This window comes from Dama dama, chromosome 5, assembly GCF_033118175.1.
Source record: "Dama dama isolate Ldn47 chromosome 5, ASM3311817v1, whole genome shotgun sequence".
NCBI classification, from domain to species: Eukaryota; Metazoa; Chordata; class Mammalia; order Artiodactyla; family Cervidae; genus Dama; species Dama dama.
Genome location: NC_083685.1, coordinates 95448906 through 95474085, shown reverse-complemented (window position 1 = coordinate 95474085; position 25180 = coordinate 95448906). Strand labels below are relative to the sequence as shown.

General features: G+C 54.2%; 1 protein-coding gene and 1 non-coding gene across 2 annotated transcripts in view; both read right to left on the bottom strand.

Annotated features, from left to right (window-relative positions):
• The window catches only part of PITPNM3 (PITPNM family member 3), a 95603-nt gene that overhangs the window by 6665 nt on the left and 63758 nt on the right, over positions 1 to 25180 (bottom strand). The window contains exons 5-17 of the mRNA XM_061143182.1: positions 20502 to 20578; positions 19714 to 19949; positions 16317 to 16506; positions 15792 to 15914; positions 14979 to 15163; positions 11354 to 11526; positions 9965 to 10135; positions 8028 to 8219; positions 7325 to 7473; positions 5227 to 5343; positions 2714 to 2830; positions 2263 to 2411; positions 1832 to 1981 (exon numbers count right to left, since the gene is read on the bottom strand). Coding sequence (XP_060999165.1) covers positions 1832 to 1981; positions 2263 to 2411; positions 2714 to 2830; positions 5227 to 5343; positions 7325 to 7473; positions 8028 to 8219; positions 9965 to 10135; positions 11354 to 11526; positions 14979 to 15163; positions 15792 to 15914; positions 16317 to 16506; positions 19714 to 19949; positions 20502 to 20578 — 2029 coding nt within the window. The remainder of the gene's footprint in view (positions 1 to 1831; positions 1982 to 2262; positions 2412 to 2713; positions 2831 to 5226; positions 5344 to 7324; positions 7474 to 8027; positions 8220 to 9964; positions 10136 to 11353; positions 11527 to 14978; positions 15164 to 15791; positions 15915 to 16316; positions 16507 to 19713; positions 19950 to 20501; positions 20579 to 25180) is intronic.
• On the bottom strand, positions 8478 to 8550 carry TRNAK-UUU (transfer RNA lysine (anticodon UUU)). The gene has a single exon. It is a non-coding gene; the product is annotated as a tRNA-Lys (tRNA).

Below are 25180 nucleotides of genomic sequence, written 5' to 3'. Positions count from 1 at the left end.
CACACCCCTTGCTTTCCCCCATATTCCCAAAAAGCTGGAGGAGCTGTTCCAGGGCATGGTAGGGGAAAACAAGGGGGACCCCGAAATCCACACCCTGAGTTGAGCCCTGTGAGTCCTAGCCATCTCCCCCAGATGGCCACAGGCGCCAACCGCATGCCCACAGCCCAGCTGGTCCCCCCACCCCTGCCCTCTCTGCTTGGGTCCCCTTCTCCCTGATGCCACTGTCATCACTCAAGTTTCTGGAGCCAGAGACAAGCCACTTGGGTTTCTCCCTTTCCCTCGGTCTCCTTGCCAATCAGCGAGCCTTTGATTCTACCAAGCAGCATCTTCACTCCACCCTCTCACTTTAACTCCACTTCTGAGCCTCAGCTCAGGACTATTAAACTGGTCCCCAAGAACTCCCAGGACTGAGATCAGTCCACTTTTGGCACGTGGATGACTCAGAGTCCTGGAGGACAGTTTCTTGTGCCCATGACTTATTTTCTTCCACTGGACTGTGAGTTTCCTCCAACTAGGAGCTCTTTCTGCATCAGTGCCAGAGCCTGGCCCAGAACCGGCCTCGGAAGATCAGACGGAGGCAGATAGGGAGGGAGGAACTCAAGTGGTACCTCTTCTGTTTTTCTCTTGGCAAAATCCTTTCACACCTCTCTCTGCAGTACAACAGCCCTGGGAGGTTGTTTCCAGCCACACTTCCCACCCTGTCCTAACCTGGCTTCCATCACCCAATGGCCCTGAACTTATCCCTACACACTGTCTGTTCTTGCCTGTCCTCACTTCCTTGGCCTATCAAACTCAGTCCTGTATTTTCTTCCTTTGGCCTTTCTGTTTGTGCTCATCTTTGTGCAGTGGCATGGATTGAAATATATATGCACCTGTCCTTCAAGGGCTGACTCAAATGCCACCTCTCCCAGGAAGCCCGCTCTCCTTTCTCCGGTCAGCTATAAAAAGTCCAGTCTCTTGATTGGCACTGTGTGTTAGCTAGTCTCGAAAGATGGGCCCCCCCAGTGAGCCATGTGTCCCAGTAGTCACACATTTATGTGTTCCCTTCCTCTTTGAAACTGGGCTGGTCCTGGGATTAGCTTAGAACTAATAGAACAAGTGTAGTAGAAAAGACACTGAATCCCAAGGCTGGGTACTAAGAAGGCTTGTAGCTTCCAACTGGGTATCTGGGAACCATAGTAGGCCAGTTACCAGCAGGGAAGCCCATCACCAGGTACCAAGTCTGGCTAGTCTGAAACCACTCAGGCTGGCCACCTGGAGCAGCCACTTGGAGAGAGAAAAAGACAGACCCCAGCCAAGACACAAGATACATGAGTTCATCACCCATCTTGAACATCTTGAACATCCAGCCCTTAGATGACCCCTAGCCTAGACCACAAGCTGACTGCCATTTCTGGAGAGGCCCCCTCTGAGAACCTCCCAGCAGAACCTAATCAATTCATGGAACGATGCCATAGAATAATAAACTACTATCATAACTCACTAAAAATGGAGCCATTTGCTCCATGGTGATTGGTAATCAGAACATAACAATTTTATCCTGATTGGGATCTGAACGCAAGAGACCCATCCTGATTCACTGCGCAGAATGCTCTGACAGTGTTAGGATAAATGGAGAGAGGGAGGCAGGGAGGAACAGAAGGCTGGAAGGTGGTGGAGTTTCTCAAGAACCCTCAGTAAATTACTCCTGCAGGTGAAGTTAGGACTCCTGGCTCCTAGCCCAGAGACTAGTGGAATTCCTAGAGGAAACTAGAAAAACACAGCCCACCTCCCCCACAGCCACTGGTTCCTTCCCCAGAGGATGTGTCCTCTTCAGGAAGGAAGCACTCACCGGACAACGTCCACTGCCCCTGGCCGGACCTTGGGGTCACTTCCCATGATGGACACGCTGGCCGCAAAGGAGCCATCGATGCTGAAGACCACGCACTCCATGCCCCGGGGCAGCACTGTGAGGTAGCTCATCGCGCAGGTCTGGTCGCCCCTGAAAGGTGCCCACCTGGGGGTTAGCTGTGCACTCAGGGTCAGGTATCAGCTTGAGGCCAACATCAGCCCTTGGCCAGGGTCACAGCTCAATCGGGGCCAGGATGAGAGAAACTGGGTGGCACCTCCTGATGCTAAAGCTATGACCACATCCATTTTCCTCTCTCCCAGCAGACAGGGATGGGGCCCAAGACAGCATCCCCAGGACCCCATCTTCTGGACAGACCTGGAAGGGCCATGGAATTGGGTGAAACCACTATGAGAATGTCCCCTGGATCTGACCTGACGACCATCTTGACGGGGTAGACGCCGACCCCCAGGCGCCGGGGCCTTGGCACGCTGTATGTGATGCGCCCACTGCTGTTGGTGATCTCTGTGTCCAGGTGCACCCAGCGGCCGGAGGACGGCTCTGCCATCACCAGGATGTCCACCTGCAGGTGGCGAGGGGGCCAGGGGACTCGCTGAAAGCTGGGGAGGGGGCTGGACTTGGGAGCTCTCTACCAAGACCGCAGAGCTTGGGGTCCCCGCCTGATGCTAGTTCCTGGCTCCCACCATCCCTTCTCTCTCCATTGCAGCCACACCGGCTTCTCCGAAGCACCCAGTCCATCCCTCACTCCCACTCACCCTCCCTGACCCGGGTGAGCATCTCCCACCTCGCGCAGCCAGCCCCTCCCCGCAGCCCTCGGCCCAGATGCCGTCTGGTACCCAGGAAAGGAGGGCCCAGCTTCTGTACCTTCTCGCCGGTCAGAGCCACCATGTCGAGGGGCCCGTACATGAACCTCCCCACCAGGACCTGGGGGCCATCTTCAGCAGCAATCACGTCGTTGGCCCGGTGGTTGGCAGTGACATTCTGGAAGGACAGAAACCAGCTCCACTTCTGCAAGGGGACTTGACCTTGCTTTTTCTTTACAATGTCCTTAGGATGGGTTGGAGGTATGGTCCCCTGTGAAATCTTGCCTTTCTTCCTTATTAACCCCATTAAAGTTTCCAAGACGTGTCCCCACAGAACCCCTGAAGAAAACAGACCCTTAAAAATTTCATATCATCTCCAAGGAGTGCTAGACTCCCACAAATGAGCATCCTCTGCTCTTAACGCTCCCCATGGCCTGGAGCTAACAGCCAGTCCTCAGAGCCTGGCAACCTTCTAGAAGGCCAGACTGGAAACTACGAGTCACCGTCGCTTCTTGCTTCCACATCACGGCTCATATCCAGTAGCCATTTACCATCCATCTTCGCTTAGTGGGCGATTTAAATGTCAAGAGTAGGGAGAACAGTGTAGGAAGCCTCATGTGGCTGGAAACCAGTCACAGCCCTTCTGGCTCCCTTCTTCCTCTGCAGGATCCCCCACCCCACCCCTGACACACTCCAGATTATTCTGGAGCAATTCTGGACATTACATCATTTGTTTGTAACTATATCCCAGCACCCCCCTCCTTCTTCATGCCTGGTTTCAATTCATTCCGTAGCTCCCAGCCTGTACCACCTACCACTCTCAGCCTGGCTCCAAGACCCCAGACCACTGAGTTTTTACAAAACTGCCTACATCGGTGTCTTTGCCCACACCCCAGGTACGTCTCACGTGGACTCTGCTAGTAGTATCTTAAAGGAGCCCCTTATTCAAAACACGGCCCCCATGGCAGATTCATTGTCTTTACAAAGCACAGAACTTTTAAGCTCCTGGCTCCAAATCCTGAGCCTGGCATCAAAACTTTGCTGGGAAACCTTTTCAGTGCCCCCTCATGCTGCTGCCCTTTGAAGCCCAGCTGGTTCTTTCAGGTCAGGCTCTGCAGAGAGGCCTCAGGGCCTTTGCTCACATTGATTCCCCAAACCCCCCTGCCCCCTGACTCTCCACAGCATCCCTGTTCCTCTGTCTCCACATTCCAGTCCATCCACTATGACCTGACTCAACTTCGTCCTCTCCAAGAAGCACTCGGGGACTCCCCAGACACAGTCTCTGCCTCCTCTCAATTCCCACGGTATTTTAATTCAATAGTTCAACAAATATCTGCAGGCACCTCATCCCTGCTGGTCCCTGGGCTGGGCTCTGGGTATGCAGAGAGGAACCAGTCATGGACCCTGACCTGGAGACACTTAGTCAAGTGAGGAATGCAGACCCCCTAACAAGAATTCTGATGACAGAAGATTCCATTCATGGAAATAAACACCAGGAAAGATGCCATAAAATGAAATTAAGTACTGACACAAGCCACAACGTGAATGAACCTTGAAAGCATGCTCAGTGAAAGTAGCCAGACATAAAGGACCACATATTGTATGATTGCATTACATGAAATGTCCAGAATAAGTAAATTGATAGACACAGAAAGATTACTGGTTGCTCAGGGTTAGGGGTGGGAGTAAGGGGCTGTGGAGGGGGATAGTGGCTAAAGCGTAAAGGGGTTTCTTTTGGAGGTGATGAGCTGTTCTAAAATTAACTGCAATGATAGTTGCACACAGTTGTGAATATACTAAGACACTGAATTGCATACTTTAAGTGGGTGAATTGTGTAAAGTGTGGTTATAGCTCAATAAAAATGTTTACAAAAAAGAGTTGATTCATGGATCACCCTCTACCATTTAAGACTATTCTTGGGGTTCATGTCTGAGGTTCCCACAAGACTAGAAGTGCCCACCATAGCAGTGGCTGTGTCTGTATATTCCTGTGCCCCACCGCCTGGCAGAAGGCCAGGGACAAAGTGGGTATGGATGATTGTTTGCTGAGTAAATGAATGTATGTGGACCGAACTCCTTCTCATACTTCAATACCTTGCAGAGGTGACACTTCTTCAGGGATGACCTGCACAGCTTACCCTGACAATCCCTCTCTCCATCTTCTTCCTAATCTGGGCCTCCCTCTACGTCCTGGCAAATGCCACCCCAGGCGGTGAGCCCCATGGTTGTGGGGAGAACTCTTTCCGACTCATGTGCACATCTATAGAGACCTGGCATACAGGTCCATATTCGGCATCTCATCTCCATCTTCAGCGCCCTGGACCTGCACCCACGGTGCTCCTGTGGAGGCAGGCCATGGGGAACCAGCTCACCCATCTCATCTGCTCCGCACCTCCACCCCCACCTCTACAGCAACCATGGGGGCCTTGTCTAAGCATGAATCCCAGCATGTATCGGCATGGAGCTCTATAACCCAAGCCCTTCCCGGCCATGTGGATGCCCCATCCCCTGGGGACAGCCCCACCTCCATGATGCCACAGCCCCAACCCGTAGGCGCCTCCGACAAGCACATACCCGCAGCTTGACCTGGGTCCTCTTACGAAGCCACTTCTCGCGGGGGTTGGCGGGGCTCAGTGCCGCGGGGTCCAGGCCAGCGCTCTCCTTGACATTCACGCTCTCATAGCGCATCACCTGATCAACAGCCCAGCAGGACTGCCAGTCAGGCCGTCTGAACCACTCCCCCTCCTCCCCCTGGTGTCAAGGTCCTCCCACTTACGGCCAGGCCCTTCTCCAGGCCTCCCCACCTCCCAGCCTGGGACCCTCAGGGCAGCCTTACTGCCCACCTGTCCTGACAGCTGGGGCCAGACCACTGTCTCTCAAATGCTCTGGCCCGGGAGCAGCCCCTGCTCTTGACGCCCCAACCCAGGAACCACCTGGGTCTGTACCCATTCACTGCCTTCCCCCCGCCCCCGTCATGGTGGGTGACCGTTATCAAAGGCCAGCTGGAGCCCTGGTCCCAGCTCCACCCACCTGTTCAAGAACATGATGGAGCAAGCTCCCCTGTCAACCCTGCATCACTGGTTAGCCCCCCACTACTGGCTCATTCTCCTTAGCATCTAAATTAGCATCCTGTCTCCTTAGCATCCCATAGAGACTTTGCTGGCGGTCCAGTGGTTAAGGCTCTGTGCTTCCAGTGTAGGGGCTGTGAGTTCGATCCCTAGTCAGGGAACTAACATCCCTCAGGCTGCACGGCCTGATCAAAAAAAAAAAAAAAAAGAAACAAATAGTTGTTTTTTTTCTTTTTTCCAAAAATCTAACAAATAAATAAATAGTAAACATATGTTCTAGTGCCTCTTTCTAGGCTCCATCTTCAACAACCATCACCTGTCCCTGTTCTCCTTGACAGCAACAGACCACAAAAGACTTGGCCTGCACTATCTCCCCTTCCTCACTGCCTCCTCCCCTCCCCCAGCTCCAGGCAGGCTTCTGACCCAGTGGCTCCGAGGAAGCCACTCTTGCCAAGGCCCTGTGACCTCCATCCTGCCCCACTCAGAGGCCCCTCCCGTCTAGTCTATCCACTCTGATCCACCTCTGACCTCAAGGGGTGTCCTCCTCTTTCTCTTTCACTGGCCCCTCCTCTCTCCCCAGAGGGGCTTGGGACTCCTCCCTGAACTTCTCTATCCACAGTGACTCCCTCAATCTGTGATACTGCGATTTTTACTAAGAAGTAAATGTTTCGTCTTTGTCCAGCTTCAGGCACAAAGCTCCTAAAATCCTCGGAATTTCCTAAGCGAGAGGTACAAAGGTGTCTTTTGTTAGGTTAATGAGGTGAGTTGCACCACGTCTCAGGATGGGGCTGGTTGCCAGGAGAACCAACCTTGTAATTACAGCGACTTTCAGTCCCACCCCCACCATCACCACCACCTCCTGCGAAGGGCTGGAGGTTGGAGTTCAATGATCCATGGCCATGATTTAATCAATCGAATCTATGTACCGAAGGCTCCATAAAAACCCAAAAGGACGGGGTTCAGAGAGCTTCCAGGTTGGTAAGCCGTGGAGCTAGGGGACAGTGGTGCCCTCTGAGAGGGCATGGAAAGCCCACCTCCTTTCTCCACACCCTGTCCTTTGCATCTCTTCCATCTAGCTCTTCCTGAGTTAAATCTTTTATGTGCCCAGTCACTTCAGTCATGTCTGACTCTCTGCAACCCCGTAGACTGTAGCCTGCCAGACTCCTCTGTCCATGGGAACAGTAAAGTGGATTGCCATGCCCTCCTCCAAGGGACCTTCCCAGCCCAGGGATCGAACCCGCATCTCTTGTGTCTCCACCTCCTTGGCCATGGAGGGTGCATATGCAATCCAGCCCCCACCTCCCAGGCTCTCTCTCAGTCACTGGCCTCTCTGCTCCACCTATTTGACAGATGAGGACACTGAGACCCACAGGAGAACCGGCGTGATGACTCCAATCTCCAAGTTGAAACATGGGCACATTCTCCTACATGGCATCTATTTAATTTTCTAGAAAGTGCCATGACATTGACCAGAAGCCATATTCCTTACGAAAACGGTTGTCTGTCCAGGTCACTCCCCCCTCCACTTGCCATGCTCCATGTCCAATGTGACCGGCAAGGCAAGCGTTTTCTCCCCGGAGGCTTCCCAGGCAGGGGCGGTGTACCTGTCTCAGGATGAAGGCCACCACATCCGTGGACTCCCAGTAGCTGGCGTGGAAGAGGTGGGGTAGGGCCACGGTGGGGAAGGCCGTGAGGACGTCAGGGCAGTACAGGGCGTAGTCGATGCGCTTGGAGCCCCACCACTTGGCTGTGACTGTGGATCCGAGAGGGGGGTAGGACTGAGTGGCCTGCCCCAGGGCCTTGACCCAAGGGGCAGTGCGTGTGGGACCCCTAGGGTGCAGATCCAGTGGTGGACACGCCACTAGGGACACGAATTTGGAACCAGAGCACTCAGCTCAAAATGAGCTCTAGGAAATGAGCCACTCTTCCTCCAGCTTCAACAACCCCGCAGCCCCCTCGCCCACCCAACTGGCCTCCAGGTCGCATGCTGCAAACTGGTCCCCAGAATGGGGGCTGGACCCACGGACATGTAGAGTCTCACCCCAGGGCTGCTGGTCAGAGGGACTCCATGGGGGAGACTGAACGTTGGGATTAGGGCTCTGGCTGAGGTCAGAGCTCAGACCACTGTCAGAGGTCAGGACCCCTGTCCAGGTCAGAGGTCACAGTTCTCTCTGAAGTCAGAGCTCAGTCTAGATGTCCTGTTCCCCTCCTCCCCGGTCCTCAACAGCCCTGGCAGGGAACCAGTGCCCACCCGGAGGAAGCCCCTCTCCCTCGAGTCCAGGCACAGCCCAGGAGACCCTCACTCACTGCGGGAGGCACCCATGGGGGCCAGGCTGTCCGAGGACTCCGAGCTCTCGCTGGAGCTGCCCTGGCTGATCCTTCGTGCCCGGCGCTGGGATCTCGGGGCCTGAGGGGGTGAGGCAGGGGCGTCCAGCAGCGGCGGGCTGCCCCGGGAGCTGCCCTCCAGGAAGAGGGCACTGTGGGTGTGCAGGGCATCAGCTGGAGGGGGAATTTCACAGTCAAGTCTGCATGGTGGTGGTTTAGTCGCTAAGTCGGGTCCAACTCTTGCAACTCCATGAACTGTAGCCCACCAGGCTCCTCTATCCATGGGATTCTCTAGGCACGAATCCTGGAGTGGGTTGCCATTTCCTTCTCCAGGGGATCTTCCCAGCCCAGGGATCGAAACCTGGTCTCCTGCATTGCAAACAGATTCTTTACCAACTGAGCTACGAGGGAAGCCCAAAATAGAGGATAGCACGCCTGAACAAGGACTTGAACCCTGGACCCTCAGATTAAAATTCTGATGCTCTACCAACTGAGCTATTTAGCCCCGCCTCAAGACCAAGTGGTGGGTCTCAAGTGGAGCTGCCCGGGCTGTGCCAGCCCCATGCTGGGTGACAGTCTGGGCACCTGGGGAGGAGCCCGCACTCCTGACTGAGACCCCTTCACCAGGTACCCATTGGTTTCACATCCTCCAAGCCATGGGCTATACAGGCACAAGTCAGGGTCCCAACCATCACGTCCAACCCCAACAGAGCTGCCGAGGGTGCCTCTGGGACACTGCACCCAAAGCCCCAGCTGAGGTCACAGGTGACAACCACATGCTTTGTAGCACACTCCTCTGGGAGCCTCGGAGGGTTGCGGCTGAGCCTGGACATAAACAAGCCTGGGGGTAAGGGTGCCCTTTGGGGGCAGGAGGATGCCCTGGCCAGAGATGGTCACACTTTAGGATGCCCTTCTCCCTGGTGACTCAGAAAGTAAAGAATTTACCTGTAATGCGGGAGACCTGGGTTTGACCCCTGGATTGGGAAGATCCCCTGGAGAAGGGAATGACTACCCACTCCAGTATTCTTGTCTGGAGAATTCTATGGACAGAGGAGCCTGGCGGGCTATGATCCATGGGGTTGCAAAGTTGGACACGACTGAGTGACTTTCATTCTTCTGTCTACAGAACCCCTCTATCAATAAAAACTCCTGACAAAACAGGACTTTGGAAATTAAGTTTCCTTTAGATGAGGCAGGAAGGGGTAAGCTGGGTTTAAGTCCTGAATGAGATACATGTATGGCAGCACCCCCACCACCACTCCAATCTGGCCCAAATATCTGAACGGGATCTGGCTAAACTTTCAAGGCTCTGATCTCCAAGTCCTGACTGTCCATCCCAGGCCTCCCCTTGGCCGTACCCCAGTCCATGCCCAGCTCACCCCATGTGAGCCCCAGAGGCCACTGGCCCTCCCCCAATCCACCTCACTTGCTCTTGCTGTTCCTCCACCCAGAAGACCCCTCAAACCTCACCCTCTAGCTCTTTTCCACCTGTACAAATGCTTTGAAGACCCCCTCTTCCAAGATGCCCACCAGAGTGACCCACTCCCTGACCTGCACCTCTAGAGTCCAGGCACTGGGAATAACACTCAGCGAGGATCCCAGACTTGCAATCAGGTCTGACATCTCAGTATGACGCAGCCAGGATTACGCTGGCCCCAGACACAGGAGCTAATCAGGGGGCAGAGCCCCAAGCTGCCTCCTGCAGATCAGGAGCTCGCACAGGTGGGCTGCTCCAAAGGCAGGTGAGGCAGCAGTCTTCCTGTCCAACCCCGCCGCCGCACCCCCTCAAGAGTACACAGACTTTGCTCAGGTGAGTCTAGCCACTCTGACACCTGACAGCTTGGAGGGGCTGGGCCAGGCCCCACCTGCGTGGAGCCCAGCCTCCAGCTCAGCACACTCCGACACCCCTGAGCGCCTACCGAGGAGGAGGGGCTGTCCGTCACCCAGCGGGAACCTCTGGTAGCGGGGCACGCTGACAGGTGGCACCAGGTGGAACTTGGGCTCCAGCAGAGGTTCAAGCCGGGAGGCAGAGGGGTCTGCGCAGTGGAAGAAGCTGTAGATCTGACTGCAGGCAGGACGCACCTGGAAACCTTGGAGGGTTGGGGGAGGACACACAGGAAGCCCCTTGAACACCTGCTGCCTCGGTCCTAGGAGGCTCCCTCGACTGCAGCTTTGAGAAACCTACTCCTCTGCTCAAGAACCTGCCATGGCTCCCTGCTACCAACAGGATCAGAGCCACTTGGTTCAGCTTGACCCTCAAGGCCTTGCCAGCCTGCCCCACTCGGAAGCACGACTATAGGCACCCAGCACTAGGGCCGTGATGGACAGCTGCTTTCCATTCTCTATGCCTTTGCTCAAGCTCCCCCTGCTCTTAGCAGGATGTCCTCCACTATTTCCATTGATCAAACTCCTTTCAATTCTGGCCGTCTCCTAGTTGCTACCTGATCTATGAAGCAGACCTAGGGCCCTTCATTCAGGATTAGCTACCTCTTCCTTCTGCCCAGCTCAACTCCCAGACCCGGGGTAGTAAGTAAATTTAGTCTGTCAGAGCCGGCAGAACATTTCTCCCATTGACCAGCAGGTGTCTCCACTGAGGCCTCATCGCATCAGTTCGCCGCCCTGTCCGTCTCAGTCAGGGCGCTGGACCGTCCAGCATTCCGGGAGCCCTAGGTTTCTTTAGCAACGTTAACAGCGGCTGAGGGATTCTGCCTGTTTCCCCTACTTCTATCAGAGCCCCTCCACCCCCGACTTTGTATCTGCGATCAACAGCCGTAGTGCAGGTTGTTGGTAAGCTTTGGGACAAAAGAATTTGGAGGATCCCTGATCCATTGTGCTCTGAGGGGCCTCCAGCCTCCTATATCCTCAGAGTCATTGCTAAACCATCTTCTGGGGCAAATCACCTCTGGGAGTATTTCAGAGGAATGAGGGAGGGGCATTCAAGGCTGTGGGGACCTTGAGAGCAGGGGCGCTGAGGTGGAGGGGCCAGATCTGCAGGTGGCAGTAAGACTGACCTGGCTGCAGGGGTCCTACCTGGGCATTGGGGAAGGAGCGGGAGGGTACAGTAGGGTTTCTCTTCCCAGAGAGCATGACAGCCTGGCAATGGGGCCTGTGATAGGGAGTGAAATCCATTGGGGAAGTTGCCCCACTCTTCCTCCTGCCCCCGCGCCTTTCTTCTTCTTCCTCACCTCTCTTTCCATCTACCCCCAATTCTCTGGTCCTCCCCACCCCCACTCTCCCCAGTTCCAGGCCCTGACACAGTGGCCTAGTGACCCAAAGGCATCTCAGGCCCCAGCGAGCATCACACCCACCATCCAGTCCGGGCAGCACCGTCCTCCGCATGGCCAGGACCAGGCCCAGGGGCGAGCCAAAGAGGAAGAAGTCGGACACCTCAAAATCCAAGCGGCCCAGGCTGACCTCGGGGACCTGGGGGCCCCCAGCCGCTGGGGACTCGGCTTCATCCTTCAGCACATTGGAGTGGATGCTGGCCCAGGGAGGAAGATAGGGGAGTGCAGGTTAGGGGAGGACTGAGCTTACAGAAAGCTGAGCACTGAAGAATCGATGCTTTTGAACTGTGGTGCTGGAGAAGACTCTTGAGAGTTCCTCAGAAAACAAGGAGATCAAACCAGTCAATCCCAAAGGAAGTCAACCCTGAATATTCATTGGAAGGACTGATGCTAAAGCTCCAATACTTTGGCTACCTGATGCAAAGAGCCAGCTCATTGGAAAAGACCCTGATTCTGGGCAAGACTGAGGGCAGGAGGAGAAGGAGGCGACAGAAGATGAGATGGTTGGATGGCATCACCGACTCAGTGGACATGGGTTTGCACACTCTGGGAGATGAAGGTGAAGGACAGGGAAGCCTGGTGTGCTGCAGTCCATGGGGTCACAAAGAGTTGGACATGACTTAGCGACTGAACAACAACAAGCCTGAGGGAGTGAGCACCTAGCAGGGCAGACTGACATCTGAGTTTCAGCACCCAGCCCTCTATCTCTGCGACAGGGCTCGACCCACGACCCACTTGCCTGATCACCAACACAAATTGGTGACCATCTCAGCATCTGCCACCAAGGCCTGGCCAACATTTGGCTAAGGCAGGAGTCAGCCAACTTTTCCTGTAAAGGGCCAGATGGTAAATATTTCAGACTTTGGGGTCCATATTGCCTCCATCACATCTACTTCACACTGCTGCATGGCACTTGGATGATACGTGAATAAACCCATGTGACTGTGATCCAATAAAACTGTCTTCCTTAAAATGGACTGAGCACCTGAAAACCTAAACCTCCTGCCCCATCGTGTTAGTCTTATGATGGCCACACTGAGAATTCCTGCCCTGTCCAGCAGAGAAGCCCAGCCTGGCCAGACAGCTGGGTGATATCGGTCCTGCCAGGATGAGGGCTTTCATGGTAACTCATGTTCTAGGCAACCCGCAGACACAGATGCAAACAGCTTGGTCTTTCCTCCCCTCCAGCTCAGAGGAAACTGAGCTTAAAGAGAAACACACGAGCCACACAAAATTCCAATAGTTCCCACCCCAGGCACCCGTTGCCTCAAAGAGCTCAAGTTGATGTGCAGACCCAGAGCAGGCTGCCAAAAATAGGCAGGAAAACTGGGGACCTCTGGAAACTTTCAGCTGCATTTAGGTACCACTCAGGGTTTCAGAAAATCCAGTGGCATAAGATCTATGAATACATTTTTGTTATTGTTGTAGTCGTTAAGTCCCAGCCGACTCTTTTGCGACCCCATGGACTGTAGCCCACCAGGATCCTCTGTCCATGGGATTTCCCAGGCAAGAATACTGGAGTGAGCTGCCATTTCCTTCTCCAGGGGATCTTCTCAAACCAGAGACTGAACCTGCGTCTCCTGCATTGCAGGCGGATCCTTTACCACTGAGCCACCGAGGAAGCCCCATGAATCCATTAATGGAATGCAAATTCCACCAAAATACGCAAGTTGGAGGAAAAAGGGGATTTTAGAAATAACTTTAGTAATGTGTGCCAGTCCCCCATCGCCTGTGGGCGAGGGTCTGGGCAGTTGAATCTGAATCCCCGCACACCCTCTGCCTCTTGCAATGTGAGCATCTTGCAGGGAGGATGACCACCCTGCTGTTTAACAATTCATATTTCATGTACAGCGTGGTCCCTAAACACATACCAACTACTTAATTGCCAGAGAAACAGCCATCTGTCCCTACACCAGAGGGAAGAGCTAGCTGCACTGGACCAGCGACTGAGAGCCTCCAACTTCACGTCATTCTCCAAATGTGGGGCTTTCTTAAAGGATTTTTCAAGGATGAACCAGAAATGTTATGATTTTACCCTGCAACCTGACTTGAAATGTAGCTACTTCTCTCAAGAATAATCTTTCAGAGGGCCTTTGAATAGTTGGAGATTTAAATATGCAGAGCCTTTGACCTAATAATTCCTCCTCCAGGAACCCATCTGAATAAAATAGCCCTAATACATACCTAAACATTTATGCACAAAGATGTTTCCGGACTGCTGTTTATAATCGTAAAGAATTGGAAAAAAGCCAAAGTGTCCAGTTACTGGGACTGTGCAAGATATCATCCATTCACTTAATAAAACATTATTAAGAATATTTATCAGTATTTTTCATTATATGGTGAAAGACCATAATGTAAGAGTTTTGTTTCTTTTTTCTCTAAGTAAACCCACAGGCAAATCTTCCCTAGTGGCTCAGACAGTAAAGAAATTGCCATTAATGCAAGAGATCTGGATTCAATCCCTGGGTCGGGAAAATCCCCTGCAGAAGGAAATGGCAACCCACTCTAGTATTCTTGCCTGGAGAATCCCATGGACAGAGAAGCCTGGCAGGCTACAGTCCATGGGATCACAAAGACATGACTGAGCTCTCAGACATGACTGAGCAACTAACACTTTCACTTTCACAAGCAAAGCATGTTAAAAACATACTGAAAGGAATTAATACTCCAAAGTGTTAGCAGTGGTGAGAGGATACATTTTCCAAATGTTGTGATGACCTGGTCCTACTTATCATTTGGGTAGAAAGGGAGGAAGGAGGATGGGAGGAGAGAACTGAGGAGAAGGGGGAAAAGAAAAGAGGCATTCCTTCTCACTTGGACTTATGTTCAATACTCATATGAATCCTGAAGAAATACTCATATGAATCCTGAAGAAATACTCATATGAATCCTGAAGAAATACTCATATGAATCCTGAATAAATGGTTGGATGGCATCACTCAATGGACGTGAGTTTGGGCAAACCCCGGGAGATGGTGAAGGACAGGAAAGCTTGGCGTGCTGCACAGTCCTTGGGGTCGGAAAGAGTCGGAAAGACTGAACAACAACAAATTCATTTAACCAGTGTCCATTAACATGTTCCTTCTAGAAAGTTAAACAGTGGGCAGTTCCATGGAGGGACCTGACTGGTCTTTGAATAAAAGTGCATTGCTTACGGCAGAATCTAACACAACGTTGTAAAGCAATTTACAATTTACTGGATGCCGGGTACTGGGAGACCCCGGTTCTCCAGTAACTGGTTGTGTGATCCACAGAAAGTTCCTGACCTACCTGGCCTTTGCTGGCCCATCTGAGAAATACCAAGAACACAATACTAAGAAATACAAAACCCACCTATTTCTGTTCTTTCACCAGATTCTTAAAACCATCAGTGAAGTAGGCTGGGCAGCATCCACCCACTTGGTGAGACCACCTGTCCCATCTCTCTGCAAGCTGAGCGGGTGGGGTTGGCAGGCACAGCGTGCAGAGTCCCAGGTCTGTGTGCAGGGTCCGTGGGGAGTGGCCTCAGTTCCAGCACTTCAGTGCTGGTCCCTGGGCCCCCCCATAGAAGAGCCTGGGGCATATGACTGGTCACAGGCCTCCCAGATGACTCTGGGCCGAGGACGCGGTGCTGGAAGGCAGCGGGGCAGGCCCAGGGAGCAGCTACCTTGATAGGAAGGCGTGATGCTGGGTGATGGCCTCGCAGTCATAGGTGGAGGAGTCGCTCTGCTTCCGTGGCAGTGGCCGCTTGGGCTCTTCATCCTCCAAGGCGCTGGAGACGTCGATGCTGCTCTTGCTGAGGCGCTTGCTGCCGGCCAGGCTGCACTCCTCCTCCACCAGCACCGAGGCGTCCTTGGGGGCCGAGCAGAGGACAGGAGGGCGCTGCGGTCACTCTGGGGACCCAGGACAAATGGACCCCCTTCTCCTAAGATGCTAGAGGCAGTACTTCTTCCAAAAGGAGCGTGGGAGCCACAACACCAAAAAATGGTGGGATTTTAGGCACAGGGCTGTCCCCTAAGTCCAAAGGGCTGACTGGAGGAACTTTCCTGACCTTCCAGTGGTTAAGACTCTGTGCTTCCACTGCAGGGAGCACCGGTTCGATCCCTGGTTGGGGAACTAAGATCCTACTGCCACACGGCCAAAATAAACCCAGAAAATTTCTTGAACTGAATTTAAAAAATGAAAATACAAAATATCAACTTTTTTAAATTATAAAATAAAAAAAAAAAGCAAAGGTCTCAGCAATCCAGTGGGACTCTGGAGAGCTCTCTGGGGACCTAATGCTAAAAGAGCCTTCTCCGGGCTTCAGTTTCCTCACCTGTGATAGTAATCTCCCACCACTCTTGCAGGACTGTGAACACTTGGTAACCTGGATGTCACAGCACCAACCAGGGCTAACACTGCTCCCCCACGAGAGGCCCTGCTCCCTGGGGGGGCTCCCGAGGACATCCCCTCCCCCACCCCACCATTGGGCCCGCACCTGGGTGCTGCTGAAGCTCCCCTTCCGGCTGCTGCTGCCAGGGCTGTCACCCGTGGGCCCCGCGCTGTAGCAGATGGCATCGAAGGCCAGGAGGCCCCCCACACAGTCCCCAATGAGGCACACCTGCAGAAGGCAGAGCTGGGACTGCGGGCCTGCCCACCGCCGCCCCCTCGCCCCACACCCAGCCAGAGTGCAGGCAGCCGGTCCCGGGGCAACAGGAGCCTGTCCCAGGGAGACCCTGAGGACCCCAACAGGGGGACGGGAGGGTCAGCTTGAGGATGGGAACCAGGCTACAGTCAGGGTCGGACTTGGCCACGGATCAGCATGAGCTGAAAATCAGAACTCAGGGAGGGGCTGGCTTCAGTTTTCCTATCTGTAAAATGAGGACAGACCCAAAGATCTCAAATGCCACTCAGGACGTCAGAAGCTAGGGCTGCAGAGCAGCCTGATCTAGCTCTCTCCGGCAGGTCCCAGCCTCTCTCCCGGCAGGGACCAGGTCAGGGAGGTGAAGGCAGGCTGTCCTACCTGCCCACTGAAGCCAATCCCATCGGGGGATTTGAGGAACTCCGCGTACACCTGGTTGGCTCGCTCGATGACGGTGGCAACCGCATCCTGGTACTGTGGGGAGGAGATGGCCAACAAGGGCAGGGCGGCCAGAGGGACTTGGTCCTGGCTGTTGCTGAGACAGCCTGCGTCGTGGCTGAAGGGGTTCAGGCTGCAGACAGGAGGCCAAGGTAAGTCCACCTGGGACCAGGCAGGAGGGTGGGCTTGGAGTTGTGGACGGGGCGAAAGAGAGCACGCACTGACCAGAAAATGGGCCCTGGGGTCGGGGGCTCTTCAGGGGGACCCAGGCAGGAGACAGAGCACCAGCAATGTGTCCCAGGGTGGGGGGCGTGGCTAGCCTGTGATGACTCCCCCGTGTGTCCATCCCGTCCCAGCCATGATATGGCCCCTGGAGTCTCCCACGACAGCAGTGCTCTCTGCACTTTCTTCGCAGCCTCAAAGGACACACCAGTTATGAGGAGGCCACTGGTGTGGGTCAGAATGTGGTATGTCAGGACTTCCCCAGTGGTCCAGTGGTTAAGACTTCATGCTTCCACTGCAGAGTTCAATCCCTGGTGGGGAACTAAGATCCCATATCCATGCATGCTAAGTTGGTTCAGTCTTGTCCGACTCTTTGCGACCCTATGGACTGTTGCCTACCAGGCTCCTCTGCCCATGGGATTCTCTGGGCAAGAATACTGGAGTGGGTTGCCATGCCCTCCTCCGGGGTATCTTCCCCAACCAGGAATCAAACCCACATCTCTTAAGTCTCCTACGTTGGCAGATGGGTTCTTTACCACTAGCGCCACCCGGTGGCCAAAAGGGGGTGGGACTATGGCATCATGGCAGACTTCCTGGAGGAGGTGGGGTTTGATCTATGACTCAAGGAAGTCTTTAGGGAAGCTAGAAAGAGGAGAGAGGGTGTGCCAGGCATAGGGCTCACACACCAGCCATGAGGCTGCGTGTATGGTATCACATCTGTCTTTCTGGGAAGGGGATCCAGAGCCTTCATGAGCTTTGCAGAAAGGTCTGTGACCCCAGAAAGGACTGAGAGAGCCTGTCCTGCAGCATCCCCCAACAAGTTGACTGACTGTCAGCCCCTCCATGGGCTCCCTCACTTCTCTGCCTCCCCCTCTCTGGGCAGCTCAGCTTCATCTGGGACCAGCTCCCAGTGGCCCGTGCCTGCCTGCACCCTCACCCATCCTACCTCTGACCCCAGGGGCATCGGGCCCAGTTGGCTCAGAGGTTCAGCAGAGGGGGCAACTGTACACCCCCCCCCCCCAAGAGCCTGCCCTTCTCCCAGAGTCCAAGCTCAGGCTGACCAAGGACCCAACACTGAACCCAACAGGAATCTGATAGAAATCGCGGAAGGTGACAGGGTGCAGGGCACCCTGGGCAGGTGACAAAGATCTCCTGCTGCACAAGACCAGACTAACAGCCATTCCTCATCTCCAAAAAAACACAAATTAGAGGAAACAGCCCTCAATTGCAGCCGGAGAGATTTTAATTATCTGAGAAAGAGCTCCCTCCCAGCAGTGATTAGGGCTGATTGATGGCCCAGGCAAGATGCTGCCTGGGGGAGCGCTGGGCTCCCACTTGCTGGCCCCTCCAGTGTTCACGGGCCATTTGTCTTCCTGGAGATCAGGCCTGGGCTGGGTGACCCAGCTCTGGAGGTCAGATGTCCTGGGGGCGAGGGGGTTGCTGGGGGACTGAGATTGATTGTGAAGGAACACAATTAACTCCGACTGTTGGAGTGTGACAGACAGAGCCTTCATTCAGCCCAGCTTCCCAAACTTGCTGCAGAGCCAAAGCCCAGAGGGAATCAGGATACAGATTCCAGGGCTCCTCCCCTCTGGATTCTGACGCCCCAAGGGGAGGCCTACCGCCTAGCAGTTTAACAAAAATCACACCCGGGATCTGGGCCATTAACCACGTTGGGGAAATACTGTTTCCTTCCTGAGCTAATCTCCTTCCTTGCAACTCTGATAGAGATCTGCCCAGCCCGTGCTCTGGGAACACAGATGACTCTAGAAGCAGAGGAGACTTTCCTTTCTCCCTCATTGGGGATGTGTGAGACTCCTGCACATCCTCCCCGTGCTCCCACCCCAACCAGCGGAGCTGAGCCCCTCTCCTTTGCCCCTGCTCCACCCCCCAGGGAGTTGGCACCAGGCTGCAGGGTCCCTTTCTACCCTCCCCAAGAGGGCTCCTCTTTGCAGAGGCTGTGAAAGGGGGTAAAGCCCAGGAAAGCGGCACACTGGCCTCCCTCTCACTGCACTACAGAAAGTTCCCGGCTCCAGTCCCAGCCATCCACCACCCGTCCTACCTCTGTCCCCAGGGGCATCAGGGACACATTAGACACTGCTCTGTAGGTGCATCCAGGGCTCCCAACTGGCTGCAGGCACCCCCTTCAACAGGGAGGGCATCTGGGGAGCACTGGGCTCCCGGATCAATGGACAGAATCTCCCACAGGGCCTGAGGTCCTGAGGGCCCCCGGTTTCTCCGTCTGTCCTGCAGAGGTTCCAGGGCAGGTTTGGGTGAGGAGCCAAGGCCCTGAGAGCACACTGCCTCACTCCCAGCCAGTGGGGTTCCCTTCTCCCGCCCCGGCCCACTGTCTGCCGATGGACAGTGCTCCAACGAGGCTGGTGACGCGAGCCACAGCCAATCCCTGAGGCCTACCGAGTGCTTCACACATACTAGCACCGAATCCTCACAAAAACTCTGAGACATGGTGGATATACCATGATCATCCCCACTTTACAGATGAGGAAACAGACAGGGAGAGGTTAAACAACTTCCTGCCCTTCCCACCCCACCCCCAAGCCTGGTTACACAGCTGGAACTCAAGCTCAGGATGACTGAAGAGCCCACGCCCCTCACCAGGTTACACTACTCTCAAAGCATGCCCAAAAATCACCTCCTCCAGGAAGCCTCCCTGGCCTTCTCTCTGAGTGTCCACAACGCCATGTGCCACCTCCATCAGGGCACACACCTCTACTGGCTCTGACTGTGTGTCTGCCTGGCTTTGACTCCTGGGTCCCTGGGCTGTGTAACCCTGGAGGAAACTGCTTAACCTCTCAATGCCTCAGTTTCATTATCCGGGCCAACAAGACCAGGGTCTGCTGAGCACAGCAAGGGAGTCTGAGCTATCTATCACAGGGCACCAGCACCACCCAGCCCTGGGCGGAGGAGGATTCGGTGCGTGTTAATCTCTTTAGACTCCTGCTGACCACTTCCCTCCAGCGATGCTCATGGTCAGTCAGGATCTGACACCCCAGGGAGGCCTTGGCAGGCACCCACCTGCCCATGTGGCAGGGGCAGCCCCTCTGCTTAGGCAACCCCAACCAATCCAGCCAGCCAAAAGAAGCAGAAAGGAACTCACTTGGAGACAAGCGAGAAAGCCTCGGAGCAGATGGCAGGACAGGGGACGAATTTGACGAGGATGTGGCCCAAGGCCGCGGGGAAGTGGGCGCGCGTGACCTTCTCCAGCACGGAGCTGAAGGTGTGGATGTCGGCCACCTTGCAGGATGGGTCCCCCGAGCCCGTGTCCAGGACATTCCCCCCGTGCAGCACCAGCAGGAGGACGTGCGTCTTGCAGGAGCGCTGCGGGCAGCCTTCCTGAGGGGGACATCAGTCAGGATAGAGAGAGAGACAGGCAGTGGGGTGGGGTGGGCAGGGAAGGCAGGGGGCACGCAGAGAATCACACACACACAGGGGACTCTGATGGCACCTCCTGTGCGTTCAGAGTGCTGCCAGGAGGGCAAGTCCCTCCGTGTCAGTGTGGGATGAGTCCCAAAAGACTCTTCCTATTTGTATGGGGGCTGGAAGCCCAAAGGACAGTATGTATTTGGTCGCTCAAGCATATCTGACTCTTTTGTGACCCCATGGACTGTAGCCCACCAGACTCCTCTGTCCATGGGATTCTCCAGGCAAGAATACTGGCATGGATTGCCATTTCCTTCTCCAGGGGATCTTCCCGACCCAGAGATCGAAACCCTGTCTCCTGCATTGGCAGGTGGCTTCTTTACCAGGGAAGCCCAGAGAGGGACAGAGGCCAGCACCAGGTCACACAGAAAGTCCAGTGAGGAGCTGGGGTGGCCAGTCTACCGGCTAGGGACTCTTCCCAACTTGTTGACCCCAGAGGCGGCCCAGACAGCCCCAGAAACCCACCTCATTGTCTTCATGGATCTCGATGCTTCCTTGGGCTGGGAACCTCTGTCTTCTCAAGGAAACCCGGTACAATTCTCCTGTAGGGCGAGGAATGGAGGACTCAGCATCTCCAGGCCTCCCTCACAGAGACTGGACACTTCCTGGGCCCTGGCTGGCCCATGGCCTGGGCTCCCAGGAGAACTGGAACGATAGCATCTGGAGCTTAGAAGGGCCACGCCGCCCAGCCCCCCACCTCCTACATCAACACAACCTAAAACCTTTCTCCTCCTCGGGAAAGGGAGGCCAGCAGTGAGGCCGGACATGAGGTCCCTGAGGCCAGGAGGGGTGTCCCAGAAGGGAACTCTCCTGCTCTTTCTTCCTCCCCAGTAACTTCAGCAGCAGGATAAGTGTCATCTCGTGATTCCCAGATGTGGATGGAAACTTGAGCCAAGCATTCTCTGAAAAATAACTAGAAGAGCTGGATAAACTATTTTTTAAAGATCTGCTTGAAGCCTTCAAAGTGACTGCAAAGCCTTAAATGATGGGACCCCGGTGCAGGTGAGGTGGAGCCTCCAAGAGGCAAAGCCAGCATCTGGAACCATGCATGCTGTCACTCACGAGCTTTGGGGCCAACCACTGCCAGGAATTTTCCTTGCTTCTCTCAGCGGCCACCTCCTCCTCCAGGAAGCACTTCTGAGCATCCCGCCCTGCCTGAGCTCCTGTTCTTCTACATACGTGCAGGACTCCGGACACGACAGCTGCGGACCAAGTCTGGCCCACCGTCTGTTTTTGTAAATAAAGTTTTATTGGGGCACAGCCGGCTCTTTCATTTACGTGTTGTCTGTGGCTGCCTGTGCCACAGTGACAGAGTTAACTGGTCATCACAGAGTCCTTACAGCCAGCAAAGGACTATCTGACCCCTTACAGAACAGTTTGTCTGATCTAACACCCACATTTCTGAAAGCCACTGCACTGGACTCTCAGGTGGCGAGAGGCCTTTAATACATCCAATGGCTCCCTCACAGCCCATCCAGTGATGCCAGCCACAGAGAAATCCTCACCGCCTCTCCTTTCTCCCCATGAGAAGGGTACTGTTTCCTCTGTGTGGCTGAACCACACGGTTGGACTGTGAGCCACTTGTTTGCCTCCAATGACTGGGAACTCACTCACCACTAAAGCAGCAGGTCCTAGACAGGATGGCCCTCTCTCCTTACCACTCCGCCCCCTACCCCCTATCGCGAGCCCACAGCACCCACTAGGAGTCACATCTGGGGAGCAGCCTTCCCAGGGGCTTTGCAGGCAACCCTGTGGTGAGTGGGGGTGAGAGCCCTGGCCAACACGTTTCTGAGTCAACATCTCAGCTGCTTCTGGCCCCAGGGGAGGGCGTGTCTGCAAAGAATTCCAAGTGAGAAGCTTTGCTCAGCCGGGAAGTGCATTTCTGAAATATTGTGTCCTCTCGGACACAACTCTGGTCTAAGGGTAACTGCTTTATGAGCTTGGAGCTGCTGCCCACACAGACAGGAAATCGTTTCCCCGATGATGGAGGGGGTTGCCTTGAAGGAGGAAGGAAAAAAACTTGTTTTGAGGCTGGACTCTGCCCAGCGCTTACTCAGGCTCCTTCAGTGGCTCAGGCTCTTCTGCCTTATTTCTAACATCCTGTAGACCTTGCCCTGGGCTTGGCTAAAAGAGGCCTGCACCCCGTCTTTAGGATAGGATCATAATAAAAGACATCAGTAAAGGACGAATTTTTATTGAGCACATATTATGTCCCAGGCATTATGAGCTTTACAGGTACCATCTCATATAGCCCCCACAGTTAGCCTCTGAGCTGTGGGCCACTTCTTATTAGCCCCATTGTACAGATGAGAAGACTGAGGCTCCAACAACCAAGGTCACTTGCCCCAAACCACACACTTATTAAGACTGAGCGAGCTGCCCCACACTTAGTGGAAGACAATATTTGACAAAGTGGTTCCTCTCCCATCCCCCTGAACTCCACAGCTTCCCAATGAGGCAGTTATGACAATCTCCTTTCTGCAGGAGAAAAAAACAGGAGCACAAAATGTTAAGTGACACCTTGAAGACCAAAGTCCCCAAGACCTCTTCCCACTGCACTTGAAACAGTCTGCATTATTGTAAAGTAATTAGCCTCCAACTAATAAAAATAAGTGGAAAAAAAAATTGTCTGCTTGTGGGAAACCCCAAGAAAGGACATGGGCTGTCACTTCCCCAGAATGAAGGGACCATGTTTCATAGTGCATGCATCCTCGTGCATGCGGCTCTGGGGCAGGTGAACCAGGAGGAACTGGGAGCTGGGCAGAGCTGAGGTCATGGGCAGGAAGCCTGGAAAACCCCTCACTTCTGGGGCTGGGAGAGACCTAGTTGGGACCATGGACTTTGGAGCCAGAATGCCTAAATACAAATGTAGGCTCTTTTTTTTTTTTTTCTCCAATTTATTTATTTGCTTGGCTGCACCAGATCTTTGATGCAGCACACACACACACACACACACACACACACACAGGCTTCTCTTATGAAACGTGGGCTCTAGAGCTCACAGGTTCAATAGTTGTGGCACTCGGGCTAAGTTGCCCCACAGTACATGGGATCTGGGTTCCCTGACCAGCAACTGAACCCATGTGCCCTTCATTGGAAGGTGGATTCTTAACCATTGGACCACAAGGGAAGTCCCCAGCTCTGGTAAGAGCTGGTAGGCTCTTACCATCTGTGAGTTCTGTGCCTCAGTTTCCTCATCTGGAATATGGGCATAATAATAGAAGCTACCTTATAGAGTGGATGATGAGGATAAAGGAACCCATATATACAAAGTGCTTAGGACAGGGCCTGGAACATGGTACGTGCTATAAAAGTGTTAGTAGCTGTTTATTATTATTACTGTGATCCAGAGTGCATCAGGGTGGGTGGGGGGTGGGGCACAGGGCCAGGGCCACAGCTGACACAATGGGGCCAGAAGCTGATGGGGACATCACCGCCTCCACGCTCCTGCTCTGCCCCCAAGTCCCTCCCTGAGACCTGGCAGACTCCCCAGTCTCACTGGGCTGGATGCCTGCTTGCAGTGTGATTACAGAATTAAATACTGTGATTGCCACAAATTATCATAGCGAGGCTATAAATAAGTTGCAGGGAAGACATGAGGGTCCTGCCATCTCCTGGGCACCATGCCCTCTGTTAGGTGGGGACCGCATCCTGTACCCTTGCTGATTACACAGACCAGAGCACCTGCATCCTTGATCTTCCTGTGGTCAGCTCCCTTGGGGCCCACATGATGCTCTGGGCATCAAATCTATGCTGAGCCCTGGACGCAAACAATGCTGAGGCAGTTCCTGGCTCAGAGGAGACAAGAGACCAGCAGGGTTGCCCTCACCATCCCTCACCCCTTCTCTAGCTGAGGGGAAGAGTCTGACCCCCCCCAAGCTGTTTGAAGACAGAGACTTGCTTCCTTTTAGTGCACAAAAGTCAGAGATGCTTTGCTCTAGGAGAGGGGAGGAGGGGAAACTTCGCCTTCCAGATCGGGATTCTGGCCCCTTGAGAGCTGACTAACAGGAGCAGGGTTTCCCCATCTCTAGTCTTAGAAGAGGCCTCTGTAGACAAGCTGAAAGGCAGTCTAGTACCCGTCTGCTGGTATCTTGCCCACAAGGGTTCTGCTCCTCTGAGAACCAGACATTCCTACCACAATGATTGAGGCTACTGGCTCTGAATCACCCAAAGACACAGCTGTCACTCTTCCACACCTTTGCTCATCCTAAGCCCTCTGTCTGGTAAGGCCTTCCTCCTCTGCAGACCAGCAAACTCCTACCTAACTTCCAAGACCCCACTCAATTGTCACCACCTCTGGAAAGCTTTCTGAGATCTACTCAGAGATGGTTATCTCACAGTGTGTGTGTGTGTGGTGGGCCTGGCTTGTTGCTGTGAGATTACTTGTCTATTTCCTCATCAGACTATGGACCACTGGAGAGCACGGCTTATCAGTGGTCAGGACCTAGCATGGCATTTTTGTGAAAACTTATTGCGAGTGAAGATCCCAGGGTGCACATGACCTAGGAGACATCTCTATGCCATCAGCCCCCTAGGAGAAATCAGGATCAAGGGAGCATCATCCACTGGGAGGTTCGTTCCATGGAAGTCTCCAGAGGAGTGCTATCAGGGAACCTCTGGGAATCCTAGAGCAGTCTGGCCTGGGCCTTATCACTCTGCCCCTAGAGGCTGCCCCAGAGCCACTGGTGACAAGAGCTGGCGGCAGGGGTTCCTGGGTGGTGGGAAGCCACATGCCAGGGGCCCCAGGACCTCATTGTCAGGCTGCCTGTTTCTTCCCACTTCCTGTTCATTTCTGTTTACAAGGCCTTACTCAGGCTGGGTCCCTGCCGTGCCCAGATTTGGGGCGGGGTGAGCCCACAGCTGTTTTTGTGACGATGTTTTGTGATGAGCTCTGAGGCAAGCCAGCTACTGCTAAGCCTATGCTCGGCGCCCTTGCCAGCGCTGGCACCCGGACCAGTGGCCCACCCAGCTCACCATGGCTCCTCCTGCCAGTTGAAGAATAGAGGCTATTTTTGCTTAATCACAACCTTGGAAAGGCACGAATCGTGATCATCCCTTCTAATTACCAATGTGCTGCACTGCTCTCGAGACAAAAGCCAAGGTCATCACCCACGCGCTCGGCACCCTAAGCAGAGCGTCACCCG